The sequence below is a fragment of the Aplidium turbinatum genome, chromosome 10 (assembly GCF_918807975.1).
Source record: "Aplidium turbinatum chromosome 10, kaAplTurb1.1, whole genome shotgun sequence".
NCBI classification, from domain to species: domain Eukaryota; kingdom Metazoa; phylum Chordata; class Ascidiacea; order Aplousobranchia; family Polyclinidae; genus Aplidium; species Aplidium turbinatum.
The window spans coordinates 10,026,669-10,053,842 of NC_137481.1; the positions used below are offsets into that span (position 1 = coordinate 10,026,669).

General features: G+C 37.4%; 2 protein-coding genes across 2 annotated transcripts; one reads left to right on the forward strand and one right to left on the reverse strand.

Annotated features, from left to right (window-relative positions):
- Nucleotides 1-7,647: 7,647 nt before the first annotated feature.
- LOC145778944 (uncharacterized) lies at nucleotides 7,648-18,849 on the forward strand. The gene is made up of 11 exons (XM_082590532.1): nucleotides 7,648-7,738; nucleotides 7,893-7,958; nucleotides 8,326-8,430; nucleotides 9,910-10,839; nucleotides 11,648-11,758; nucleotides 12,091-12,268; nucleotides 12,818-12,929; nucleotides 13,677-14,477; nucleotides 15,507-15,578; nucleotides 15,870-16,050; nucleotides 16,540-18,849. The coding sequence occupies exons 1-11, from the start codon at nucleotides 7,648-7,650 to the stop codon at nucleotides 16,995-16,997; spliced, it is 3,105 nt and encodes a 1,034-aa protein (XP_082446658.1). The 3' UTR covers nucleotides 16,998-18,849.
- Nucleotides 18,850-21,018: 2,169 nt separating this feature from the next.
- LOC145778249 (vesicular integral-membrane protein VIP36-like) lies at nucleotides 21,019-25,260 on the reverse strand. The gene is made up of 7 exons (XM_082589705.1): nucleotides 25,052-25,260; nucleotides 24,373-24,488; nucleotides 23,620-23,811; nucleotides 23,347-23,508; nucleotides 23,033-23,147; nucleotides 22,277-22,396; nucleotides 21,019-21,917 (listed from the first exon to the last, which is right to left on the reverse strand). Exons 1-7 carry the CDS (start codon nucleotides 25,188-25,190, stop codon nucleotides 21,751-21,753), a joined length of 1,011 nt encoding a protein of 336 aa, XP_082445831.1. The 5' UTR covers nucleotides 25,191-25,260; the 3' UTR covers nucleotides 21,019-21,750.
- Between the last annotated feature and the right edge of the window lie 1,914 nt (nucleotides 25,261-27,174).

Here is a 27,174-nt window from a genome sequence, read left to right on the forward strand (position 1 = left end):
TCAGATTCAAAAGATTGATTGAAGAGCGCAAATTGGTCACTCTGAACTTGCAACACACTCACTCTGAACTAAACACAGCCATCAAGCATGCGCAAACCACTTGCAAAACGTTTTCTGCACGAGCAGACATTTTTTGCTAAAAAGTTTAAAAAATTTTGGAAAAACTTGAGTGGGAAATATTTCACCAGATTTCACCAAAACGTTGTTTGGTTCCAAGGTCAAAATGCGTGGTACCAAAGACCTCTAAATTTCACCAGAATTTTTTTATTTGGTATCCTATTTCCCCATCTGGCAACGTTGCTGGTGACTGGTCTTCTACCATGCTTCTACATTCTACAAGAACAATTCCAAATCTTCATCTTCTACAGTGTTTCCACTCGAATCTTTGGCATTGGCATAAACATTGTCAGCTAAACACTGTCTAAAAAATCGTAATAACACTTTTCAATCTCAATTTCCGAAAGACATTTATTTAAATAGCTAGTTTGATCAACGAGATATTTGATAGTAGGCTATGTTCCAACTGCTTCTAAAAAGAGCCAAATATTGAAAACAAAGGGCCAAGGGGCCAAACAATTTTTTGCGCCAACTGCCTCTAAGAGAGAGAGAGAGAAACCTTTTATTTTGTCTGTTGCGAGAAAAGTATACGGTACAAAATATAGACAATGCAAATAAAATAGCACCATAACTAGAATCTACAACAGACAGGAAGCAGCGAAAGACTTATTAGTCATCGAGTCAGCTGCTTCCCATGTTTTTAATGTGACAAATGTCAAACATCGGCATTACGTTGAAACCAAGATATGCGTTAAAATAGGATAAGCTTAAGTTCCGTAAAAAATGAAAACAAAAAGTTGTTTACTGCTGCGACAGTCAAGTGAATTGCTGTGATTTTATTCAAATATCAAAAAATATCATGCCCTACAAAAGTAGTAAGTTATGAGAAAAAAAACAAACAAAAAACTATGCATAAACAACAACTTCTAACTGCTAGCATAAAAGACGAAACAGAAACACTAAAAGTAGGCCTAATCATAGTATATAACTTTAAACCTTAACAAAATCAGTCAGTTTATAGGCCGACTTGAATACAGTTAATAAGATGACAGCCGTTAATAAATAGTACTTAGCACTAGTTCGTGAGTCGTAGACCTAGGTCTACGTAGTATCAACAATGTTCAATCCGAAAAATTTGCGATAACACTCGTCAATGTTGTGGCAATAAAAACAGTCACAGACAAAGTTTTTTCATATAATAAATTTTACATTTTTTTGTGAAAGTTTTTACACTCATCGTAGCCCCTACTACTTCAGAAGGTAAATCATTCCATATTTTTGGGCCTAAGAATTTCAAACTGCCTTGGCCTTTTCTTGAGCTGACACTACGTAAGTGAAAGTTATTTTTTTGAGAAGCTCTAGTGCCATGGCAATGTACTTCAGTAATTTCCTTAAAGTAAGGTTCAAAATAGCTTGGCAATAGCATATTTTTAAATTTAAAGACAAATTTAGAAATTTCTAATTGATGCAAGTTAGTGATGGGAAGTATGTCGAGATCTTGGTACAGTAGTGAAAGTTTTGCTCTTCTGTTGCTAAAGGTTATTGTGCGAATGATTCGATTTTGCATTGTCGAAATTTTCTTGAGCAGTTTTTGTGTGCTTGAACCCCAACATAAAATGCCATATTGTATTATTGATCGTGCAAGAGCATAGTACAGTGTTTACATGCTTTGTTTGTTTGTGTAGTTTCTAATTTTATAAAATATTCCAGATATTTTTGCCAATCTCCCAGATATATCTTCAATCAGATAGATCTCTAAAAAGGGCCAATCTGGCAAGCCTGGCTCTGCTTCTTGCTAGCAAGATTGCCAGACCCAAATTTCATGAAATGCCAAATGCATCTCAAAAAACTGCTAAATTAGGAGAAATGCCAAATGATATTTCAAGCGAGTCAATCAATAAAAAACTGTTTCATTGGTAGATAATGTTGTTTGATGCTTATATTTTTGATGAAAAAATAACATGTAGCCTATGTAGAAGGAGCAATCCACCTAACACATTAATTTATTTGCTTCAGATATGCACACATGTTACAAATCCATATGGAATTACAGGAGAAAAAAAAACAACAACAAAGTAAGAAAAAATACACGTAGGCCTACAGGAAAAATACGACAAACATCTCAACCTTCCTTGTACAATAATTTACAAACAACATCATAAAATTTTGATCTGATATAGACATCAGTAGCCTATCAAACAGGGCAAAAATTATATTATTTTCGGCGACTGAGCAGCGTAACAGAAAATTATACACATTTTTTCTCAATAGAGCATGAATAGTTAGTACATTACAACGAATTTGGTCACGCTTTCATATCTATGTAAACTAAGCACAGGCCTATATGCCTTATTGTAGGCAACTTTAAACTTCCTTTTCCATTTAGCAGAGAAATTGGTCCATCCGTGTGAATTATAAAGAGGCATATAGGCTACCGTACATAAGCTCGAAACACAGCTCTTTTTACCAGAGCCACTATATACATAGTGCCTGTAGCCTATGTAGGCCTAGTGGCTAGGTTTTACATCCACACTACAATGTTTGACAAACGAAGGCACATTATTAGCAGCACAATGCAACGCTTTGATTTGTCTTTTTACATCACTACCGACTACCATCGCACAACATGTTACGGTATCAGTAAGCACACCAAAATATTTAGTTGACTGCATAAACTCAACGTTTTTACCTTGAAGACCTTGTCACTCAAGGTGTCACTCAACGTTGTCACTCAACGTGTTATCTTGTCACTACGGTATCATACTGCAAGTTCCCGTGTTTGTTGTGGAAGAAAATGCAGTGTGTTTTTGATACATTAATCAAAGCCACTATATAGACTACATAGCCTATAGTGGCTCTGCATTAATCTTTAAATCGTGAGAGTTGGCATATGTAGAGCAAGCTGACAAAATAACTTGAAGACCTTTCAGAAAAAGGATATCGCACAGGGGCGCTGGAACGATTTTTGACTGGGGGGAGGCAAGATTATGAAAAAGTGCACTTTTGTTGCTGAAAGTCGAATTTTTTTAAAAGTTTTAACATAAGATAGGTAACGATAATGCTCATTTATCAGCTCATTATCGAGTAATGATACAAGGGTCCTGTATAAAAAGAACAATGCCACGGAAAGCCTACATTATAATGATGTAATCATGTAACCTACTGTGATACAGAATTCTGTGTCGTGAATATTATTTTGAGGCAAAAATGAAAGATTCTAATTTGGCTAAAAGCGAATAGCCTACGGTAGCAGAAATTGTTATAAATCAAATTGTGCAGTAGCTTAGGCCTACATGACCTTAAAAGGACACCATTGCCTTCCCTGGCCCCATCCACAGAAAATTTGAGGGCAGGGGGGCATCCTCCCCATTGCCCCTCCCCCGCTTCCGGCGTTCCTGATATCACACAAGGATATCGTACATTAACCATTAACATTTCCATTCCATTAACCATTAACCATACAGCAAAATTAACCATTGTGATTTGCTAACCATACCAATGATGCCACCATGATATACATAAAGACTTTTTCAATCAACAAATGTTTCTCGGCAACCAAGTGCTCTAAAAATTGAGAGCGAAAGACACATGCTTTTGCCAATGAAATTAACAACGCTACTGGAAGAAAGCAACGAAAAAAATCAACAACAAAAAGCAACTGAAAAAGCAACCCAGACAACGATTTTATCATTTAGCAACCTGATAAAGATCTGTGTCTGATAAAGTGGCTGTCTTGAAACGACGTCAAAGCCTCCAGCTCTCAGCTGGTACGGTATCTAAAAGGTGCGTCGGTCAATTACCGAATCTGGATGATTAATACATATAGGCTTATACGCGTAACACAGCGGAAACAACGCAATAAATCCTACAAAGCCTTCAGTCTTGACTTTGGAGTCGGAGGGATGAGCATGAAACTCATCTACAACTACAAGTAGCCTAGGCCTAAAGCTACAAGTAGCACGGAATTAATAACTTTTACTTCAGTTCTATTGCTACGTATTTCTGTGGAAAAAAAAGTTTATCAGAATTATTTCATAAAATTCAACCATGATTTTAACTTTTAAACGTTGCAGTAAAGTCTTCAACGTTTGTGGTCCATAGAAAACGCACAATTATAAAACGAATCTCAAAATAAAGAAAGAAAAAAACGAAGAAACAACCTCAAAGCGCCTAGGTCAACTTAAAAGCAGTTTTCATTGTGAATATTGTTCCGCCGGCACTTGAAGTCACTGCGCAAAAACTATTTACACGCGTCGCACTTTTGAGGCGATTGGCGGGTTCCGGCTGGGGGGCTGGTGCTAAAACTCTTCGTACAGCTACCCTAGCCCTTGTTCATTCCACCGCTGAGTAGCCTACTGCGCGGCGGTCTGGTGTCGTAGTTCTCACACCCACCAGATTGATACTGCCATCAACGACGCACTGCGTACTGTGACTGGATGCCTGTGTCCCACTCCAACGGACTGCCTACCCATCCTAGCAGGCATCCAACCCGCTGAGCTACGCCGTAAAGAAGCCACGATTTCTCTCGCTCGCCGCGCTCTAGACCCCGACCATCTCCTCCATGCAACATTCAAGCGACCACCACCTATAAAGCAGCGGCTGAAATCAAGACGCCCCTTTGTGCCTGCCGCACAACAACAACTTAAGAACGCAGAAGAACTTGGTTTAAGTGCGGCACACTGGACGAACCACATGTGGAACACGGAGTGGCAAAATCACACCTCCACGCTCCGTGACTTCATACCCGACAGTGATCCCCGTCCACCAGGGATGTCCCTCGCAAGCCTCGCAAGGCTTGCGTGGGTCAGGCTTAACTGCCTGCGAACTGGCGTCGGCCGCTTTCGTTCGGACATGCACAAGTGGGGCCTGGCTCCTTCATCAAAATGCGAGTGTGGTGCCACGGAACAAACCGCAGACCATGTCATCCACCACTGCCTAACCCACCGGCCTCCACACGGTGCGCATGGTCTGAGGGTCCTGGACGACGAGACTGCTGAGTGACTGAAGATTTCCTGCCCTCTAATCTAGCCTGGAAAGATCGCTCATACGCCATCATCATTGTGAATATCATCCACCGTGATAACATATAACCTAGGCTATAGCGCTAGCCTGGAAGCTTTATCGTCCGCCCCGATAGCTCAGTTGGATAAGCGCTGGAATTTGTGCACAAAGAAACCTTAAGGTCAAGGGTTTGATACCATCGTTTCGGCTTTCAGGGTTGAGCAACACATTTTAAAGACTGATCTCTTCTCAAAAGTTGGCCTACCTATAGTGGATGAAATAATTCACAGAGAACAATTCTTTAAGTCTTTAACCAACGAAAACTTCACTCCATTAATCTCATAAGCCCGTGTCAGTGGTCAAAGCCTCTACAAGTGAGCGGAATTACCGATAGCCAGTCACTGCCCTTTCTCGGTCAGAGGATAAAAATTCAACAATTAATCAAACTATTTTTAACGTTTTACATCAAATATGTGTTAACGCGATATGCAATTAGCCAATGCATATAGGCCTAATCTATGACACGAAATGGCTCAAGAGTGGAAAAATCTTGGTCAATTTCAGTAGCACGAAAATGCTTTTGTGGTGTAAATTTATAAGCATTAGCCTACCGCTGGGTTGAAAATCGTAAAGACAGTTTTTTTTCTACAAACAGAACTATGCCGTGGCCGAGTGGTTAGCGCGTTGGGCTCGCAGTCGAGAGCCTGCATGTTCGACTCCAGCCACTCGCACTTGTTGTTGTTTCTCTGGGCAAGAAACTTAACGATAATTGCCTCTACCCAGTGATCGATTTCGAGTAATGAGTAGTACCAAATTTAAGTCATAAGTAAAGTAGACAACCGGAAACAGACATTGCTGTCAGCTGCAGCGTGGGTCAGGTGTATGTCGGAAGGCGTACACCGATGCATAGCGCTCAAGTCCGCTTTCCCGCAATGCAGGATAAAGATAAACAAACAAACAAACATTACCGTACCTACGGGACTTGTTTGATTTAACTAAAGCGCTAAGTTGCTGAACCAAACTCCGAATATGCTCCACTCCGAAATCCGAAACTTTTGTGAACTGAAACGAAGAAGCTTCAAGATCAAGCAACTGGTTCAACTCTCGGGGTGTGCGCTTGAGCAACGCACGTTAAGGACTGCTTTCCATTCAGCGGCATCTAATGGATGGAATAGTTTCCCGGCAACAAGACTTCAACAATCAGAAAATTCACTCTGTCAATCTCGGTAACCGGGCCTGCGTCAGTGATTCAAAGCCTCTACAAGTATGCGAAACTGCCAGGATTAAGCTCTGCAAGAAGCTTTCCCAGTCCGAGGATAAAAATTCAATCAATCAAATAAAACTTCGAATACACTCCATTTCCTGAAATCGGGCAAACCCAGGCTCCCCTCCACGTTCAACTCTGCTGTGAGAATGACTGATCGTGCTGCCAAATTTTGATTTGCATCGAGTAAATTAAGCAGTTGTGAAAATTACCTATGGATATATATTATGTATATCATGATATATACCTAAAGGCTAATATGAAATTTAATTATCAATAAATTCTAAAAAAATTTGCAGTGCGTTTTGCAGCTACTGTATATTGGTTAGCGCCACAAGTGTTTTTCTCAGTACAACGCTCAACCAATCAGCTGAGATGCTTGATAAAAAGAAACTTGAGTTGAGTGGGGTAGTGTTGTGGGGAAGTTTATAATAACAAGGGCTTGATGTTTTTGAAACTTAAAAAGTTTAACATTTATCTATGCTTTTAGCAACTGTATGGATACAAAGACAATAAAAAGACTGAATTTTCCACTGACTTTTTGCAATACACATAAAAGATACCGCAAGTTAAATTAAACTTGAAACATGTTAGCAAAATTACTAGCCTACCGTACTAATATTAGTTTGTGCTGGCGTCTTTGGTTGGACTAAGCAGATTTTATTTAATAAACCAGTAGTTTTGTCTTTTGTGAATAATTATTTACAATATTCAACTAAATCATTACAAGGATTCTGCTAAAAGTATGGTATAGGCTGATACCGGTACCACTCTAATTTATCTATATAAATACTTTTTCATTCCTGATTCAGAAACAAAAGCAGCCTAATTATTTGAAACTGGTAATTGTGGAAAAATAAAATCTCTTTGTTACTTGTTTGTTCTAAAATCAATGTACCGTAGTGACTAAATCATACTTAGATTCATGTTTTTGTGTATGCGGTAAATGCAACAGTTTTTGCATATTTATCCACCCCTCTTTGGCAAAACTTTGTGGCACCTAGTTTGGGAAATGCTGAATTATATAATTTTAAGAATAAAGTCAGCTGAATATTTGCTTGTTTATTGCCATTTGTTGAGGTGCCCTGTCTTACACTGCATTCTGAAGTGAAAATAATTAGCGGTAACTATTTGCCGTTGCATAAATATCTGAGATGGCCTTGACTTAAATTTATTTATGAATATTTTTTTCAAGATATTTGATTATTGTTAAATAAAATATATTTTTGTTGTATTCAATGAAATTGCTTTTTCCATGGCCATTTCAATGCTTGGCATAAAGAATCCGGTTTCCTTTATATATTTGATCTAACTTCCACAGCTCAATGGCTGCATTTGATGACACATCTGGGACAGACTTGGAGGTTTACGCAGGACAAACATGGTCTGCTTGGCAATCCGCCACTGAATCAGAAGGTGGTAGTATTTGAAAATTATTTTTTTCAGATACTGTCATTAACTATATCAATTGAAAAAAATTCAAAATCAAACGTTTTGACGTCAAAAATTACCTAATTTATGGTAACAACAATAATTTAAAAATGTTTTAATGTGTTTTTGTCTGTTATAGATGGTTCAGGAGATGAATTGGGTGCTGTAAGGCAAGATAATGATGTTGCAAGACTGAAAAGAAAAGGTGAGACATTGCTGGTGTTTGTTTAGAAGACAATCTTGTATGTTATATATTAATTCATTTGACTGTTTTGTCAGCAAAATCAATTGACACATAGCCTTGTTTGCAATGGTAGATTTATTGTCATAAAATGTTATGTCTTATTTTTAAGTGTCACATTCTTAAAGCAATTTGTTTGACTTTAAATGCCTACAGTCCACATTTTCACCCATTTTTTTATTGTGTCAATCTTTGAATAGTGATACTAAAATCTCAAATTAGATATCAACAATTGAAGCAATGGTATAGTTGTTTTTTGCTACATGAGTGAGTAGTTGACTGGGAAAGAATATTGCCATACGTGTTGTGCTTAATTTAATTATGATTGTAGATTTGGGCTTGTTTGGTTATTGTCCAGCAAAAGATAACTTCTATGTCGTTGTTTGCGAGCATTGTCATCTCCCATTTAAACCACAAGTATTTCATCATCACATGGGTAAGCTGCTTTTCTTTTGTGTTCTCTTCCAAGAAAGTATGAAATATGGGATATATTTGTTATATACAGGCCTCGAAATATCCGGCAGTCATGGCGGACATGACCTCCGGAATGACCTCGAATGTCTGCCGAAGCCGACTCATTGGTCGGTCATAAATGACTGCCGCAAAATTCTTGACAAAAACATAGCTAATGCAGCAAAATATATTTTAAATTTGAATTGTTACAATTGTTTGTTTAACGCGAACAAATATGGAGCTGAAACAATAATAGTATAGGCAATTGCTTTAAACATCACATTAGAGTGGCGTGGTTAACGAGCTGATGGCAAAAGTAGCCATTTTTACATCATTTTAACGCCTTGCAATGTTACCTTGAAATAAAGTTGTCTGAACTTTTCGGCAGAATATGTATTCTAATTTTAACAATGAGGATTATTGCGTTACATTGATCGTTTGTTAAAAACAAACGTCACAGAGAAGCAAGTCTCAGCTGGGTTCCGCACGTGCTTAGGCGAATGTGGCGACCTTATTCACGCTGATACTGATAGAAATAGAATTTCTGCACTGCGCCAGCAGTGATCGCTTGGCACAACGATTCTATAACGCGAAAACCACGGAATAAGTGATCGTAGTTGCTTTTATAATAAGGAAATTTGGATTGTTGTTTCAATTGTGTCTATTGCGTCATTACACGACTGTCATTAACGCACTGATTTATTTGCAAGCAATCTGCTCCAGTACACTTCAGGGTCGGTTAATTAAGCCATCAACCATTACAGAGTTATTCTGTTGCAGAAAATCTTCTTCTACAAACACGACTACACAATACTGATAGTGTAATTTTGTGCAAAACCTGCGTGCAAAAAATATGTCCGGTTGAGATATTAAATGTCCGCTGAAAGGGCCAGTCCGGTAGGACATGCTTGACCGCCGGAAAAAAGTACAAATTTCGAGGCCGGATATACATAATGAAAGAAAAAGTGATTGCAAATAATTTATATAAATGTGATACTATTTTTGGCTAGCTGTCTGGTTGTTTGTTTTGTGTTTTCATAACCTTAGCAGTTATGTGAAGAAAAAGTTATTGAAAATTAAAAATATACTGTAATAATATTCAATTATTCATGTCTTCATTTGTGATAACATATTGTACACTGCGATCACAAATACGATACAACAAACAACAGGAAGCAGCAAAGTGATAGATTTCGAGTCAGCTGCTCCCCTTGTTTTGGTCTTTGCCGAGACACAGTTGCATGCTCTAAAGCGGTGTTCAACCTACGTCATTTCGAACATCACACTAATATTCTCACCACTCAAATACGCAGACAATAATTTATTTTTATATAAACTAATTAGTAACCATGCTGATGGTTGGACCGCAAAAAACAAGTTAAGAAAAGAATTGCAGAGTTTTTATTATGTATAATATACCTTTTTTTATGTTTGTGATTAAGATTATTTTTCTTTGATGCAGAAAAACAACACAAGAAGAAAAGTCGAATTGCTCCACTGGCTTTCCAGCAAGAAGACACTTTCATTCCAAGCTCTGTTGTCAAATCGTCAGCCCTGGTTGAAACTAGGAGAAACCCAAGTTCCTTTGTTGGCCGTATGACCAAGAAGCCAGACAAAGCATCACTTTCTTATGCCATAATGCAAGCTCTTCAGAAAGTCAGCAGCCCACCAACTGGCTCTAAACCCTCTTCTTCAATAAGAAGCAGTTTCCCTTCCTCAAAACATAAAAATACTTCTTTAAGTGGAAAACAATCACCAACTTTACTGAGCGATAACAAAACCAATAATAATTTTACAAGTTCAAAATGCTCGCTTTCAGTTAAAGAAACAAATAAAGCAGACAAAAGAAAATTGAAGTACGATCACTCGTGTAAACATGCAAAAGTTCATAAAAACAACTTTGTGTTACAAACAAAACCCCATAAAGTAAAATCTGAAAATATTAAGAAAATTAACGAGGGCAGTAATTTGCATCACAACCACAGACGTGACCATGGCAGTACCTCAAGTTCAAGTACAGTTGCAATAAAGAATCTGCTTCACAATCAGTCAAACGTTCCAGCTCAATCAAAGTCTTCTCGTAATAAATTTCTTGGACAACCTCTGTCCCACAAAGGGCCAATTGTCGTTTTAGAAAAGTCACCTGAGCTGGAGAAAACAGCTTTGGAACATGTTCATGTGAAAGTAAGGCGAACTGAATGCGAGAAAGGTAAAGCTTCTAGTCTGGACCAGAGCATGAAGTCAACCACGCCCCATTCGTCTCATAAGAACAAACGGAACCATGATCCAGAGTTGGGTATTTTAAAATCTGCAGATCGAGATGGTGGAAAGGATGCAATTCCTTTAGGAAAACTTTGCAAGTCAAAATCAAAGAAAAGTGAACCAGTTAAAGGTTATTTTAATTAGTTTTTAATGTAATCCTTGATAAAGTGTCATATCAAATCGATTGATATAGTCATATTACACTTATCTCCAGTCTACATAGGTTCCTCTTTTATTCAGTTGAAAACGAATATTCAAAAATATTGTTTGTTTCGTATCTCTTAAAAAGTAATATCACAGAAGATAAAGTGCAAAAGAACTAGGCCTACAATTCACAAATTAAGCATGAATGCGGTAAAACCAGATGATTGTTTGCCTTTTTTTGTTATAAAAGTTGTATATTCAGCTCGTAATTATGATCCAAACAAGCAATGTGGAGTGTTAATACCCCATGGCATGCCATGTACATTGTACACAATCACTAACATGTAAAAAGCACAGGAAAAATTTTAAAAGAAGGGTTCCATGTTTGTTTAGTTTTTCTTTTCAGATCACAAAATTTGTGCTCGTATTTTTTTGTCGGAACATGCGAAAATAAGTTGATAACAATCATTGAAGACGGAAGCATTGACAAGGGGGGTCAAGGAGATACTTTTGCATGGCCCCCGGGATGATTTTAAGGCCCCAAGAAATTGACGAAACCACACTGTATGCTTTGGATATTATGCGTGTTTCTTAGAAATGTCTTGGTTTGGGGCCTGAGAATATCATTGGTACCCAGCCCAAATTAGCCTCGCATCGATCCTGACTGAAGAGTGAAGGTGCGATGATATCCTCCTCTAAAGTCTTTGTATAATTAATTTTGTGCAGTACACGACGATTGGTATTTTTATCATTTGGTATACAACTCACAAGCCATTGCACGTAACTATTTATAGGTCGTACGAAGCCTTTTGACGAGCTCTTGACGGACCTCACCTGCGCAAACCGAACAACGAACGGCAAGCCGGTCATACAGACTTCAACTTCTTCCCAGGGTGCTGATTTAGGTAGCTGTTTGAAAAGCATTTTTTCAAGGGGCCTTAACAGAAATGTTACCTTTTTTAAGCAACACACTATTAATTATTAAATTCTTACTTCATATAATTTTGCCATAGATACGGCTTTTACGTTTTTGATTTTGCTTTGCTCATTTATTAACCGACAAATTTCAAACGTACCTATCAAATATGCTCACCATTGAAATATACAGGAAATGATCATCATCTCTTCATTCTTGGTCTAAATATTATTGAAAAGTTATTCATGTAAACTTACGCTATTAATCAAATAGGTAATAGTTAATATATATTACTAATAAATACCACTTCTTGCTATTCAGGCACGCCACCTAGCGTCAACATCAGAGTGCCTCTTCCCAGTCCTCCTCCTCCTGTTATACGATCCCAACCCGAGCTCTCTACGTTTTTGTCGTCACAAAACAAACAGGTGTCAAGCGCCGGAAAAGCCCCTTTACGTTCATCCTCCAAAACGAAAAATTCAATTCATTTATTTCCTCGGTATGGTTCCGAGGAAAATATGACGTAGTTTAGTAAGAGTTTTCCATTAATTATATCTCTAAAAAGGCGAAGACTAACAAGTACAGTAGCATGCGCCAGTCGCGCTTTTACTCAAAAAACCGGCTCAGTTTTGAAGTAATTTTTGACCTGTTCTCTGAATTGTGTGTCTGTATGTGTGCAAGTGCGTCCCTTGATTCGTTGACGAAGATTTTACAGAGTAGGAATCCGGATCTTTGTATCTTGTTAAATCACAGATGCCCAGTTTATATTGCACACTCTACCTGAGCGTGAAAACAACAAGTTACTGTTTTGAATTGTGTATGCCCGCAACGAAACAGGTTTGAATTGGTTTCGTGTTTTGCGTTATCAGTAAGCTGTGACCGTCCTATTCTTTGATCGCTATCACAATAAATAACCAATTATTCCATCAAAATTTTGGTTAAAATTTTTGACTTTTGTCTGAACTAACCATTTAAAATAAATCTATTGTTTTGCTTTGCACTGCCACTGTCAGTTCTTGAACGATTAAAACAAGTTCTATTTTTCCAGACCTAAGGTACCTCGTCATATCGATAATTGGAAGGACGAGTTCATTGACAGCTTTGATGAGAATGTGAAAGCAGACCAACTGGTGATGAACAGACACCCTGCTCCTATATCGGTATGCAAATTCGTTCATATTGCAACCAGGACAAAATTTTCAAAAGCACACATCCTCGACGTCCCGACGCAATTACGTCAGTCTGACGCCAGCAGATCTTTCAAACGTAACATTTATTGACCGATCTGTTCGGAGAACTCCACTTTAATAACTCGATTAAGAGCGTAAATGTTCCGAATCTGGTTCAACAACCTTGGGCTGTCTTATCATTTGGACCTTTATTTTACACCCATCTTCCAACCCGTTTAATGCAGAACGGATTCATTGGTTTGAAGATATTTTTACATCACAGCAGTCGATTTCAAATCATGAGGTCATGAACAAAGTTCGGTCGGCTATTACACACAAGCTGTACTTGTTTTCTGTCTTAATCACGTACTTTGCTTTGATGTTTAATTTGTTTAAGTAAAGTGTGCGAATAGTCAGGCCCGGATTTAGGGGGGGCAGAGGGGGCAGTTGCCCCGGGCCCCCCGACTTTTGAAGGGCCCCCCTATGTGGAAAAAAATGTGATTTTGTGTTATTTTTTTCCTTTTGGCCTTTAAAGTTTCTGCAAAATGCTGTGTAGTGCTGGACTGATGCTACTGTAGACGTAGAGATGATTTTTCGCGCCGTAGGAGCGAAAAATTGTTTTGCACGGGGGCCCCCCGATTTAAAAGTGCCCCGGGCCCCCCATCAGCTAAATCCGGCCCTGCGAATAGTTGTGATGACAACGGAAACTGCTTATGTGTAAGTTGTGGAACTTTGCAGGTGCAGCGGTATGGCTCTCGAGCGATGGGAAGCGGACATACCGTCTACAACAAAAAGGCCGATTTTCAATGGAAGAGTGTGTTGTCAATATTCAGAAATAAAGATTTAAAAAACACGCGAAAGCCAAGCTTTCTGTCTCTCTCCGGCTCTTTTAAAACCGATTCCTCTTTTAACCCTCTTCCGTCCGTGTCACGTTCTTTTCTAACCTGTTTGAAAAATTCAAAAACCGCATCAGAACGACAAAAACAGCAGTGTCCCAACGAACCCGAATGCAACACTGTTTTTGTTGGAAAGAATTCAATTGAAAGCTATGCCAATAACTTTCTTCACAAGAAAACGCTTCAACAAAGACAAGTTCGTTGTCAAAGACATCAGTTAAAGTCACTCAGCGTTGATGAGAATTCGTTGCCGAAAAGAACTTCTGCGCAGGGGTATGGCAAATTCCAACGCAATGAACGGAACACCATCGACTCTCTTCCAGGACCTCCTTCACCTAAATCCCAACGGTGTTCTGTGCCAGAACATAGAACGGTTTCAGATGAACATTTGAAAGTACCGACGTCTTTGCATGGCAAATTTGTTCAGCTATCTACAACTTCAACTAACTTGACTGTATCTTCCGACACACATAATTTTAATCTCAACTCATATCTCGCGAAAGAACAAAGCACGATGTGTAGTTCGCAAAGCGAAACCGGCTCTAGTATATCCTCGGGAACGACTTTAAAGCTTCCAAACTCCTTTTTACCGCATAAGTCTTCAAAAGTTAAAAGGTTAATTACGGGAAGAAAAAACTCAACGGTAAGCACAAGTGTTATTTCTTTTTTAGGATTTGGTTTAAACGTTAATTATGTTCTGTGTCAATGTTTTTCAACTGAGCCCTGCGTTAGACTCATATGGTTCGACCTTTTCATTTAGCCCTTTTAACCCTATCTTAATACGAGCTGTTTTCCTACGCGGAAAGCACGTCACTGGCTATCTTAGCCCCGTGCTAATTAATCGCTATTAACTGGAGCCATGAAAATCACAGAGCCAAAATATTTTACAAGATAATAGCCATGTGTATTGTGCGTATGGAAATTAAATTTTTACCCGAAAAATTTATTGAAATAAATTGTTTGAGATGAAAAAACGTCAAAAAGTCGGTTTTTATTCTAATTTCCCGAAAATAGCCTCAAAATTGAAATTTTTGAATAATAGCATAAAGTAATGCTGAACTAAACAAAAAATTACTATTTTTCATAAATATAAGCCATTTTTAGGCGTTCTTACATTTCAAAGTAATTGCACTAACATAAAGTCAAGAAATTTCTAAAACTAAAAGTCAAGAAATTCCACATTTCTAGCATATTTCCTTCTGTGAAATATTTCACTACTGGAGTGGGGCGTCTTATAAAGCCCCGCGTCGCTACAGATAGGGTTAAATGATGCTTCACTTTCGCTGTGTGCTGCTTGAAAGCATGACTGTAAAGTTTGTGATTTTTCGTCGGACTTGGACAAATACAATTAACGAAGCTACACAGCTTGTCCTGTTTTTGCGCTGTGTGTCTTTACATAATGTGCAAGTTTTTGTCATTTTAATTATTTTTTCGTGAAATATTGAAAGATCTTACAATTTCGGTAACAGAACTGATTGAGTAAGCATTGTACATCTCTGTATTCGTACTTCCATTGAATTTATTTCAACGTAATCTTCTTGTGATCCCTCTTTGTCATCTGTTCCTGTTAAGGTCAGGAAGCTTGTGAGTTGAGTAGTTGTTGTTCGAATGATTAGAAAACAAACGAGTAACATAGATTTATCAAGCCACGCTTTGAACTTTCTAATTTTAGAAACATCACTCTTCTACGTCACACCCTGGCACGGCGCGAGGGAACCATGGCACTTTGACAGGTTCATTTGCCGTAAGTTATCAAGTCTATATTTAGATATGCGTTTCACTTCCTAAAATACGTTACGTTAGACTACCACCCAGACAGCAAATAACCGTTTTTCACACCCATTCAACCTCTGCAGACGTTGAAACAATTTAAAAAACGGTTATTTGCTGTCAGGGCAGTGCATTCCTTTCCCTTTCTATGGTGGGTAATTTCACTGCGTAGGATGCTCTTTTTTCAAACTTAGTTTCATTGCAGTATTGTTCATATGTAGTCAAGTTACATTGTTTCGTTGAGTCACGATCTACGTCGACACAGGACGGAAGCAATCACGAGTCCCATTTGTTGAATGGATTGTCTAGTGCCACACACGTCTGGCCACACAGTGTCACGTTGTCAGGATCGATCGGCGCCTTGATGAACACCAATGCTGCGACTGTCGACGAAGCTTCATCTACCAGAATACCGTTCGATCTTGATCAGCAGGGTTTATCTTCAGGTGCGGTTCAAAATTTCGAAGTCTAACCGCAATGTTTGTATTTAGAATCTATTGCAGCAAGCGAATCAGCTCTTTTCACATTGACAAAACATCTGAAGACGTTGAACCAATATAAAAAAGAACCATTTGTTGTTTGGGCGCTTTTGCTGATAGACTTACTCAGCCTGTTGAAGTTGCGTTTTGTAAATCGTTTGACTGTGTTAAAACGATAAAAATGCAATTTTTTTGGGTTGATTGACTATGCTACAGCATAAACGTTCTAGTGAGTTTGTAACTCGGAAAGTTATTCGTGACGGAAAATACTGTTTATTGTGAAGGCTACGACGAATGGATGGTGTGATATGTTCCTGTTCGATTTTGATTCAGTTGTTTTAAACATTTTACGTTGTGTGCATTTGTAGTTGCAATGCTTCACATACACAAAACCTGCAATGGGCTGCTGAAGCAAAGCTGCAGCGTTGAATAGGTTACGTTTTTGTACGTATGCAGGTGGTGCCTTTGTCAAGCAAATCTCACACAATGCGAACAACTCGAACAATGTCAAAGCGCAACGGAACAATTGCCGTACGAGTTCTTCAACAACGGTTCAAGTCAATAGGAAGGTAGCTCTCACTGATGACCTTCAATCGTTGCTGTACTACCAAAATAACATCAGCTCTTCGACTACCAACTGTCAGTTGGTAACCGAGGCAACGGGAAGAACAACGCACCCGGATGTCATCCCTGTTTCCGTGGAAAAATCTACAACAACAGTGGAGTCTTTATCATTGCCAGTCAGTCAGGATTTCGATGTCGCTGATGATTGGACGACTGATTTTTTATCCCTTCTCTGCGCGGATGGAGATGTAAGCAAACATAAGGAAGCCATCTCTTCTCACGATTTAACTTTTTTTCTACGAGAAAATGGCTTGATTTTATCTGATGAAAAAGCCAGCATTGCAAAATAGTATACCGTTTAATTTTTTTTTTATTTCAAGTTGAAATTTTTATCGAAATGCACGTTTTTGTATTGTTCCTATTGCGTATTTATGTTTACAGTCTGCGCGCCGATCCCATTGTTCTTTCAGTATAAATCTTTGTTTTCTATATTGTGTATTTTTGTACCACGCAACAATTTGCGAGTTATTTTTTTAAAAACTTCCGTAAAATTTTTCCCTTGCAAAAGAGAGGTCTAACCAGGAATCCATAGACTTACGAGATGACCAACTAAGCTACGTAATCTGACAAGTGTAGGGTAAAGTACTGCCAGAATTTTTAGTAAAATCTAAAAAAAAAATCATATTATTAAAACAGTGGACTGGTCACCCAAAGCTTGCCTGTTCAAAATTAACCCGAAATTTAAGATTGCACAAAAAGGTGTATTTTAAGTTATTAAGTTTTTTTTTTTTTTATCTTTAAATGCTTGGTAATATATTTTTTGAACCTGTAAATTTTATTCAATTTAAGTTTTGTAGGTAAATTCCCTTAATGAAAGATAACACAACTGAAAATTGCTTTATCTCAATTTTGTGCAATTTTTACTTTTAAACGTTCAAGCTTTGGGTGACTGACCACTGGTTTAAAAACGCCAAAAAAATATTTTAAAAATTTTTTCAAAATATTTTTAAAAAATATCTGGCAGTACTTTACCTTTACTTGTCAGATAACGTAGCCTAGTTGGTCATCCCGTAATTCAACGAATCCCTGGGTGTAACAACCAAACATTACTTATCCATTATTGTATTTTATATTCATGTCCTAAATTCGTGGGGGACTTATCGTCAGTCGCCTTAACGTCATCTACGCCGGACTATCACTGATGATGAATCTTTTTTTCAAGCTTCATTATTTTGCCTGGTTAGCGTCCAGAGGAACATGCACTGTGTGTTTTCCACTTAGTTTTTTTTTTAGTTCCTCACATTTGCTCGCATTTATGTGTTTCCATTCGGCCCACCATGCGCTGAAAGCTGCTCAACGGGCACTATTTTATTATTGTTCTGTACTGTCTTTATCTTTTTCATGAAATGTCATTTCTATACGATTTTTAACATCACGTTACAAACTACATTTTTATTTTTTACTTTATGCCACATTTATGTGTTAGTCCACAAATCTTTTAAAAAAAGGTTACCAGCATAAGCTAGCAATTACAATAATCATAATTATGGTTTTTGAAAAGAAACTAAAGCTTTGTAGCCTAATTGTTTATTAAAGCGGCTGAAAAATCCTATGACTTCACGCATGGCATTGTATAATTTCATGAAAATTTAACTTTTAAAAGTTTGTATTAAAAATATATAAAATTTTCTTAAGTTGCTTGAAATAGTTGAATGTTTTGTGGTTGGAACATTGTTTGATGATTAATTGGGTACCTATGTTGCAATAACACCAAGAAAAAGTAGATATACACTGACACTACTGGGGTCGCTTTACCAATAGCTCGGTAAGATCAATACGACATTAAACGTTAAGACATTCGCCAGTGAAATTTATTCGATTATAAACTAAAAAGCGTGTCAATTCTGATCTGCGACAGCAAACCTACTTTCTTTCAAACCTCCAACATGAACTTCTTCCTGGTGTAACACGACGATTAATCAACCTTTTTCCTTGTTCTTATTCTATTTTATTTATAAATTATGTTAAGTTGGTAAATGTTTTTTTATACTGCTGGATTTGCGTTGTGAAGGTCGTACTAGTTTACGATGGCGGGCTGTTTAAATGTCATATGATCTTAACTTTGCTTTTCTTTTCTCCACGTATGACGCCAAATATAACGTATGTTTTCATTCTGTTCTACTCAAAATAAAGAATCTGATCACCCGCTCTAAGCCGTCATGTGATATTTGAACAGTTGAGAGCCTGATGAAGAATCAGACCAAAAATAACCAGTTGCGTTTGACCACAATAACCAAACTACTTTTTAGCGCAAAATGCACACACACTAGCAATCAGAAAAATCTAGTCATTAAACAAGTGTGTAATTTCGAGATTGTGCTGCATCTTTTGCATGTAAGGTTAACTACTACGGTACTCTATCATTTGCTTTAGCTGCATTTCATATGAAAATATATACAAAAAATATTTTAAAGTTAAACTTCAAAATGTTTTACTCACAACCACACTAAATTATGAATCTTTAAAAGGAAATGTGGCGCTATACCATGCACTTACAATTTTACGATAGCCTACCTTTTGGGCACGTTTTTGGGAGCATTAACAACACTCTGGCTGAAATAAACAACTCTGACTGAAATTAACAACACTCTGGCTGAAATAAACCATGATAAAAAAAAAACTTGTGTCCAACTAAAATCTCAATACCGTAAGCTACTGGATCTTCGAACATCTCTGCTGAAGTGGCCGCTGCTTGGTCTTTTCTCAACCAGCAAAATGTTTCCTTTTCATATTGTTTTAACATCTAACGTTAACTTAAATCAATGCAAAAAGTTTTCTGGTTGGCTGAATCAATGGCGAGATTCATTTTATGTAAACATTACAAAGCAAAATACGGAAATCGATTTACTGTTCATGTGCCAAGAGAGAACCAACCGAGTGGGTTGCTGATACCAAACTGAAATAGCTTTCATCGAGGCCTACTTACAGAATACGGTATTTTCTCAGCTCCATGCCAACAGTTTTATTCTTCCCTTGGGTTTGAGAGGTGAACGTGCCACTTTTAAAGCCTTGTTTCCCAAGTCTGGATAAAGGTAGCCTACCATAATTTGTTTTAGGCGAGGATTGTCATAGGCTACAGTTTTAATCTTGGCTCAGGAAACGCCATTGTACAGACAAGCTCAGTCGTTGAACACAAATTATAGCCTAAAGCAACTCAAGCTTTAAAAGTCGGTAAATAACCTAGGCCTACTTTATTGAAGTGCTGCAATACTCGTAGATATCTACAGGAACATGATTGGTTATTGCACTTGAGGAGCCAGACATAACTCGGCAACAAAACAGCATTTGACATCATGAAAACAAAGTAGCAAACGTTTTCGGCTATGTATCTGGCCCTGATCAATCCTTCAAATGAAAATTTTTGAGTATTTCGTAATCAATGTAAAATTAGTCTTCTCGTTGTTGCTGATTTATGTCTGTTTAGTGTTTGTCTTTACTCAAACTGTCTTTAAAACAATGCATAGAATGATCAAGTTTGCAGCAAACTCAACATAAACGCGACAGTTTTGACCCCCGGAGAGTGTCATAGGCTCTAGGTCCACTTGAGCAGTCGGTTACGCTGCTCAATATTTTCTATGAAATTGAGATCATACATCACATTCGATTCAGACACATCGCGTTGCAGTGGTCACACTGAAACTTGCGATCTATTTGTGTCAATTTTGAAACTTGAATGAACTAAAGATGAAGGAAAACTTTACTTCAGTCTAAATTACCACGTTTTCAAACCAGTTAAAGTTTCATGCAAAAAGCGATGGGCCCTTTTCGCTTTCCTGTGCGATCCCATGCCCAGTCGTTGCTTTCTACGCTTGCACGACTTGGTTTTGAATCTTTATCCTTGGTCTGACAAAGCCTCTGATACCGTTAGGTTATTCCTGGTAATTTCGCATACTTGTAGAAGCTTTTAACGCAGGGCCGGTTACCGAGTTTGACAGAGTGAAGTTTCGGATTGTTGAAGTGTTGTTGCCGGGGAATTATTCCATTCACTAGATGCCGCTAAATGGAGAGCAGTCCTGAAATGCGTTGCTCAAGCACACACCCCGAGAGTCGAACCAGCGCCGCATGATCTTGAAGTTTCTTCGTTGACGGTGTCACGCGTTAACCAAGTGGATAAGTGCCTATATAAGTTACGTAATCAGCAAAAAAGTGTTGGATTTTATTTGGGATTTATGACCGAATGATCATTTTAACTCGCACACCTCGATCACGCAATTAACAAGACATCCATACCCAGTTCGATGCCAAACCACTTCACGTTGAATGATTTGAGATGAACGCTGCATTAACCTGTCAAAGCCCACAATATGGAAATGTACGAAAATATCTTGTTTCTGAACAGATATTTTACATGAAATTTCATTACGATTCATGGCTTAATACACTGGATGGGTTGGAAAAATCATAGGCAGCGTAATTGATCGATTGGAAATAAATGCGTTACAAATGTTAAATTGAACAGGTTGCTCTCCTTAAATGGGTATAACAAAGCGTAACAAACATCATGGTGTGACTCCTGGCAACTTTAATCGCACAAAAAGCCAGGATTGCAACTGAAATGTAACTTCTAACCAACAGGAAATAAGATTTGTTTCAGTAACATCACACAAAAATCAAAACTTGAAATCTATAATATCTTTATTTGCAACACTTGCCCTCTGCAATAGGATTGCAGCCAAACGACTTGACTGGATAAGCTTCATCACGCAATGTCGCAAGAGCGATATTGCACAAACCAAATTCATGTCAGCGCTACCCAACTGAACCCACTTCAGTTAAAATAATCATCAAGTAAAGTTTTAAGTGTTAGCTTCAAAGGAATGAAAAGCTTTAGCCACCGAACTCTTTCAAAAACTGCACATAGTGGTGGGATACACAAAACTGCATTCTTTTAAAGCTACCGTAATAATAATAATAAATATAACTCAAGATAAAACTTTTAAGCAATTTTCATGCAAAGAATTTCAGCAAACATTTCACCCTTTAACAGATTGATGTAATATTGACGTACTATGGAAGCGCTAACAATCGAATTTCTCAAAATATTTAATAAAAACGCTTGTTGTATTTCTCTTGCTGTTTCTTGAAGACTACATACCCAGCTATGGCGCAAATGGCAGCACCGATGATGACGCACAAAGTTATTAGAAACAATTTTGTTCCGGACATGGATGAATTCCTATATTCTCCACTTTCATCGTCGTCCCTGTTATCTATGAAAAGATCTTTGATTAAACCATCCCTGGATTACATGAATCTAATAAATCGACTCCAGGGAGTGTGCAGCTATTGGGATGCGTACAGTAGTGGGATTCGACCGGTTGCAGAACTGGTTCCTGGCCAACTTTTTCGAATGGACCTAATATAATCGCGGTACCAATTCCTGTCGCCGTACGCAGGGTTGCCATTATGCCATATGTAACTAATTTTAGTCAAAGCGAACCGGCTGCTAACTAAATTGAATCTTACCACTGGATGTGTATATTTATTATAAAAACAAAACAGAAAAAAAAAACTACTGAATGTCCAGTTTTAGTACTTAAAAGTAAAGTTTTTCTGCTTAAATACATACCTAAAGGTGGCTTGAAAAAGCTGACACCCGGCTTAGCAGTTGACCAGTCTTCTGTTAATTCTTCTTGTGACCTTTCAACGTCCAGCTGATACAACTTCACAGTGGTCACGTGGTGATTATCTGCAACATAATGCTATATAGTGACGTTGCAAACTATTCTGAAAGTATGAAGCCAAGGCAGCAACTGTCTAGCGCGGAGTTAATTGCTTTTTATCAAGCCTACATCGGCCGTCTTTTTTTTTGACGACTCCGATATCCTTTAAACTCCACAGCTCTGTTCGTACTCCCAATAATCTTGTATACTTTCGTCATTATTTTATGTTTGTGAGTGGAAACAGAATGTCTAGTGATGGCAGAGGGATGGAAAGTAAATAAGATTCTTGGCATTTTGTGACAACGGTCCTAACAGCAAAGAAGATCTAATACTTAATGACTACTTATCCCTCGGACGGCCAAAAACGTGCATACGTCAAAATTGCTGATAAAAGTCTAAAGATACTTCGACCTAACCGTCTGTAACTTGACTTTGACACGACTTGAAAGCAAGTGCGCATAAGAAGTTTCGTTCGGCAGATCGTATAAAGATTTGCACATTAAACGAAGCAATTTAATCTAACAAACTAAGACAGACTACTCTTCTATTTTAACGAGAGGTTGTCGCCAATGGTTGGATTTTATTTGGGATTTATGACCGAATGATCATTTTGCTATAACGCTGAAGCGAAAAGAATCGGTTATTGTGCTAGTGTATGATACCTGCTAGATCTCCAGTAGCAGCAGAAACCCCAAAAAAGTAACCGGTTGGTAGAATTACACTGGGAACGTCTATGCAGGTCCTCCACTTGTCCAATCCATCAACGTCCAAGCTAACCTATAAAATCACTTTGTGTAAAAGGAAATTTACATTACGCTCTGTAAAAAGAATGTGACTTTTCATATTCTATTTCATAGACTATATTGACTACCCAGACAGCAAAATGTGTCGTTTTTGCACTGACTTAACGTCTGCAGACGATGAATCAATGTAAAAATGACGGAACTTGCTGTTTGGGTACAAATGCAGTACTCACAGTCAGCCTGTTCTTCACATAACGTATTGAAACAAGTGTTTCATAATCTTTGTTTCTAAAAGCTCCCAAGCAAGATCCGACAGAGTAAAGCTTGCCGTCGTTCATGTGATCATATTCCTGCGATCCATTTCCGACCATAGCAGATACTTGTGGAAATGTAACCTGCAGATAAAAACATCACTACTTTCTATGCAGTAAATTTTCATTGAATTGTGCAGATATGTAAGTTTATTCCGAAGAGAAATGTAATAATTTATAAAACATCAGTAATACCGCTTGTTCTCCATTTTTGTAAGTGTCCAGAAATACACCAAGACCGCTGAATTCATCTTGACTCCCAAACACAGGACCTGGTGTCATTCTTCCTTTTGTATACCAGATAGCCAATCCATCAGCTGCTAGCGTTCTACCTCCACCATAAATTTTAAAATTCAATTGAAATTCCCAATCTCGCAAATGGCAAGGCTAAACATGCAAATGCAACAAAAAAGAGTTTAATGTTTTTTTACCACGTCAGCCTATATTGACCATGGTTTCAACATGCAAAAAGGCCAAACGATATGATATAGTGATGATTCTTTCTAAAATGGCATCTTTCTTTCCAACGTTGCATATGGGCCGAATATCTATTTGATTGATTTATTGATTATTTATTATGAAAACAATAAAGAAAAAGAAATAATGATTGCAGTAAGCTTGATTTACACAAGTAATATGTTTGTGATCACATGCACAGTAGTTGTAATAACAACATTGTTTCAAAATATTGAATTCACTAAAGACTATAATACAGAACTGGTTTGGTATTCTGATACAAATATTGTGATTAATTCCTAGCTGCAGAGCACAGTACACGCAATTAAAAGCATACAAAATGCAATTAAAGCATGTAAGCACAAATAAATCACATCTCAGTCAAGAAAGCTCTCTTTTTTGACATTGATTCACAGTTTACAAAACTTGAATCAATATAAAAATATCTTTTCTGGCTTGGGATAATATATATTATATACTGTATATACTTACAACTTTATTCCAAATTGCACCGCGCTGGCCTTGATGATTAGATGTAAGCCTGATATAATTGTTTGTTATAATTGCGTTATCTCTGAAATCCCAAAATGGCATGGTCATGCCATTACCTAAAAATCATAGAACTAAATTTACCAAACCGTCTTTTATAATTTTTTTTAGAATTGAGACACCTGTACAAAATTCTCAAAAATGAACAAGACTCTAAAAGTGCAAAGATGAAGCCCAAGCAAAAAACTCAAAATGCGCCATCTTGTGGTTAATATTTGACCTTGTGATTCAGGAAGTTAAAAGTTTCAGGAAAAATCTTCTTTGTTTAAGCTATAGACAGTTCAAGTTTCAAATATGTAACCCAACTCCTTCAATAGTTAGCAAAAGGTTATGTAGCGCATATTTAAAGAATAATAGGCTACTTGTTTGGAAAGACAAATGATTGGTTACCATGGGTGCCAATTGACATTTTACGATAAACAGAAGCCCTTCTATTGCCAGACGTAATAAAAGCCTTCATATCCTCTTCTCTAGATATCTCTAAATCAAAAGCCTAAAAATCTGAGATCAAACTGAAATTAAGATCACATGTCAAATTAGTAACTTATACCGGTACCTACCGGTATTTCATGAAGCCAGTGATTTAATAATTAGGCTACCTAGAAGTGTACACACACTGTACCTGAATAAGGCTTGCTTAAGCTGAATTCACGTTTCAAAAAACCATTGTCCGGAGCTTCCTGTGAATTTTCTTGAGCAAAAGTATTAAAAAACAGTGCGGCAAAAATTAACCCACAGGATGTCTTCATCTTTTTTCGCATTGGTTTTGTCACACAGTCAAAGCAAAAATCTTAGTCAGTTATTAGAGAATTGCATACCATACCAGCATAGCCTACTAAACATGAGAAACATGAGAAAATAAAAATGTCAGTGAAATTGTACTATTTAGTAAAACCTCAGAGGTGACATACAGTATATAACATGACACAAGGAATTTCCATAAAAGTGGCTATATCAATGTTACATATGTATATATATTGTACGGTATATTATAATGCAATGATCTATTCACAAGGTATAAAACAACTGCATTACTTATAACTGGCTGAAAAAAAACTTTACAGTTTTGTACAATTAAACCACAAAACTCTACTTTACTAATAATAAGATTTTGACTTAGCCTCAGTGCAATCATTCTTTTTTTTTGGTTGAGCTTCAATGACCTCCCACCCTTGAGAAGAGAGTAGCGTTGCTTAAACAGAGCCCGCTGTTGAGTTAAGAAAAATAAAAGCAACTTTTTTCACTGGAAGATGACTCTTCACGCAATGCCCTTCCTGTGATAACTTACTCAAATAATGTTCTTATCTGCCTCCGATACTAGCATGACAAACGATTGATCAATCAATTATTTGAGCCTCTGATCTGAGGCAAAGGGTCTATTGTTTTAAGGTCAAGATTTATTGGTCTATTCAAAGACTGTAGGCCAAATGATTGTCTAGACTACTCTTCAAGAAGCAGAAATGTTACTCTGTCAAACTCTGTGCCCAAGCCTGCATCACTAGCCTACTTCAAAGCCTATGCAAGTATGCAGAATGATCCGCCAGGTTAAGTTCTTAAAAAGCTTTCTCAGCCCGAAGATACAGATTCCAACATACAAAAGTCAATTTGTACTGCATAGCTTGCATTGAAATGAATCTAGGCCTAAGCTATTCCTTTTTATTAATTTTGTAATTACTACTGTTACTGTACAACTGCTTTATAATCATAGAACATGATAAGTTGCAGTTTGCATGGGATTAGTTTTTGTTCCAATCACCTGGTTTTAGTTTTATATAAATAAATCACGATGTTGAGACCGAAATCCAACAAAGACTTAATAAATATATGTGTATACCTTTACCTAAAGCAATGAAATTAAAACTGATATCAAACGTTTCCTAAATATTTTGCGTCACTGTATCGCTAAGCTATGCAACACAGCAACAGCAGTGAACAAATTTGTAACAACGTTCACTGAAGCGAAGCATGAACAGTCCGTGGGCGATGTGCGTCCGCCACGACAGTTCTAAAAATCTTTCAAGCGTTAATATTAAATGTGCATGCTCTCTGAGTGTGGACCCACTTGAGCATATTACTTCATTTATATTAAAGAAAAAAAAATGAAGAATCAACAAAAGGATACAAATTAAGTGATAAACAGCACTTAAAAAAAGTCTATGTTGTCAATTCATAAGTGGATTAAGCTGTTCTGTGCCACATCCTGACAACACCTGAACTTCTGCTCGTTTCCAGACTTGTCAGCGACCAATGCTGTATAAACCAACACAACACCTGTTTCAGGTTTAGATCGTGTGTCATACTTTCGAATGTGTAATGTGTAGCACAGTACACGATCCGGTGGATCATTTTCTATTCCATTGCACAAAATGTTCACCACAGTTCAGTTTAGAAAAATTCTCATCAACAAAATCTTTCAAGTGTGAAACAATCGAGTCGTTTATTATTCTTTAAACCGTTTAATTCTAAAACGTTTACTTGCGTTTATTTAGTTAAAATGATATTGTGATTATTGTATCGTCATTGCGTTAGCCTACCTGTAAAACCGTGCCTCATTTGTTTTGTACCGTATCGGTACCTTGACTGTTTAATAAATGGATTGCAAAAAGACCGTCACTAAAAACCCTTGCTGTTTGTTAACGTCAAAACAAACTATAATATTTGATAAAATTGGTTTGTGTGGAAGGTTACAATATTTTCAATTAATGCATGATCAGTGGTACGTACAGTCTGTAGCCAAGAGTGTAG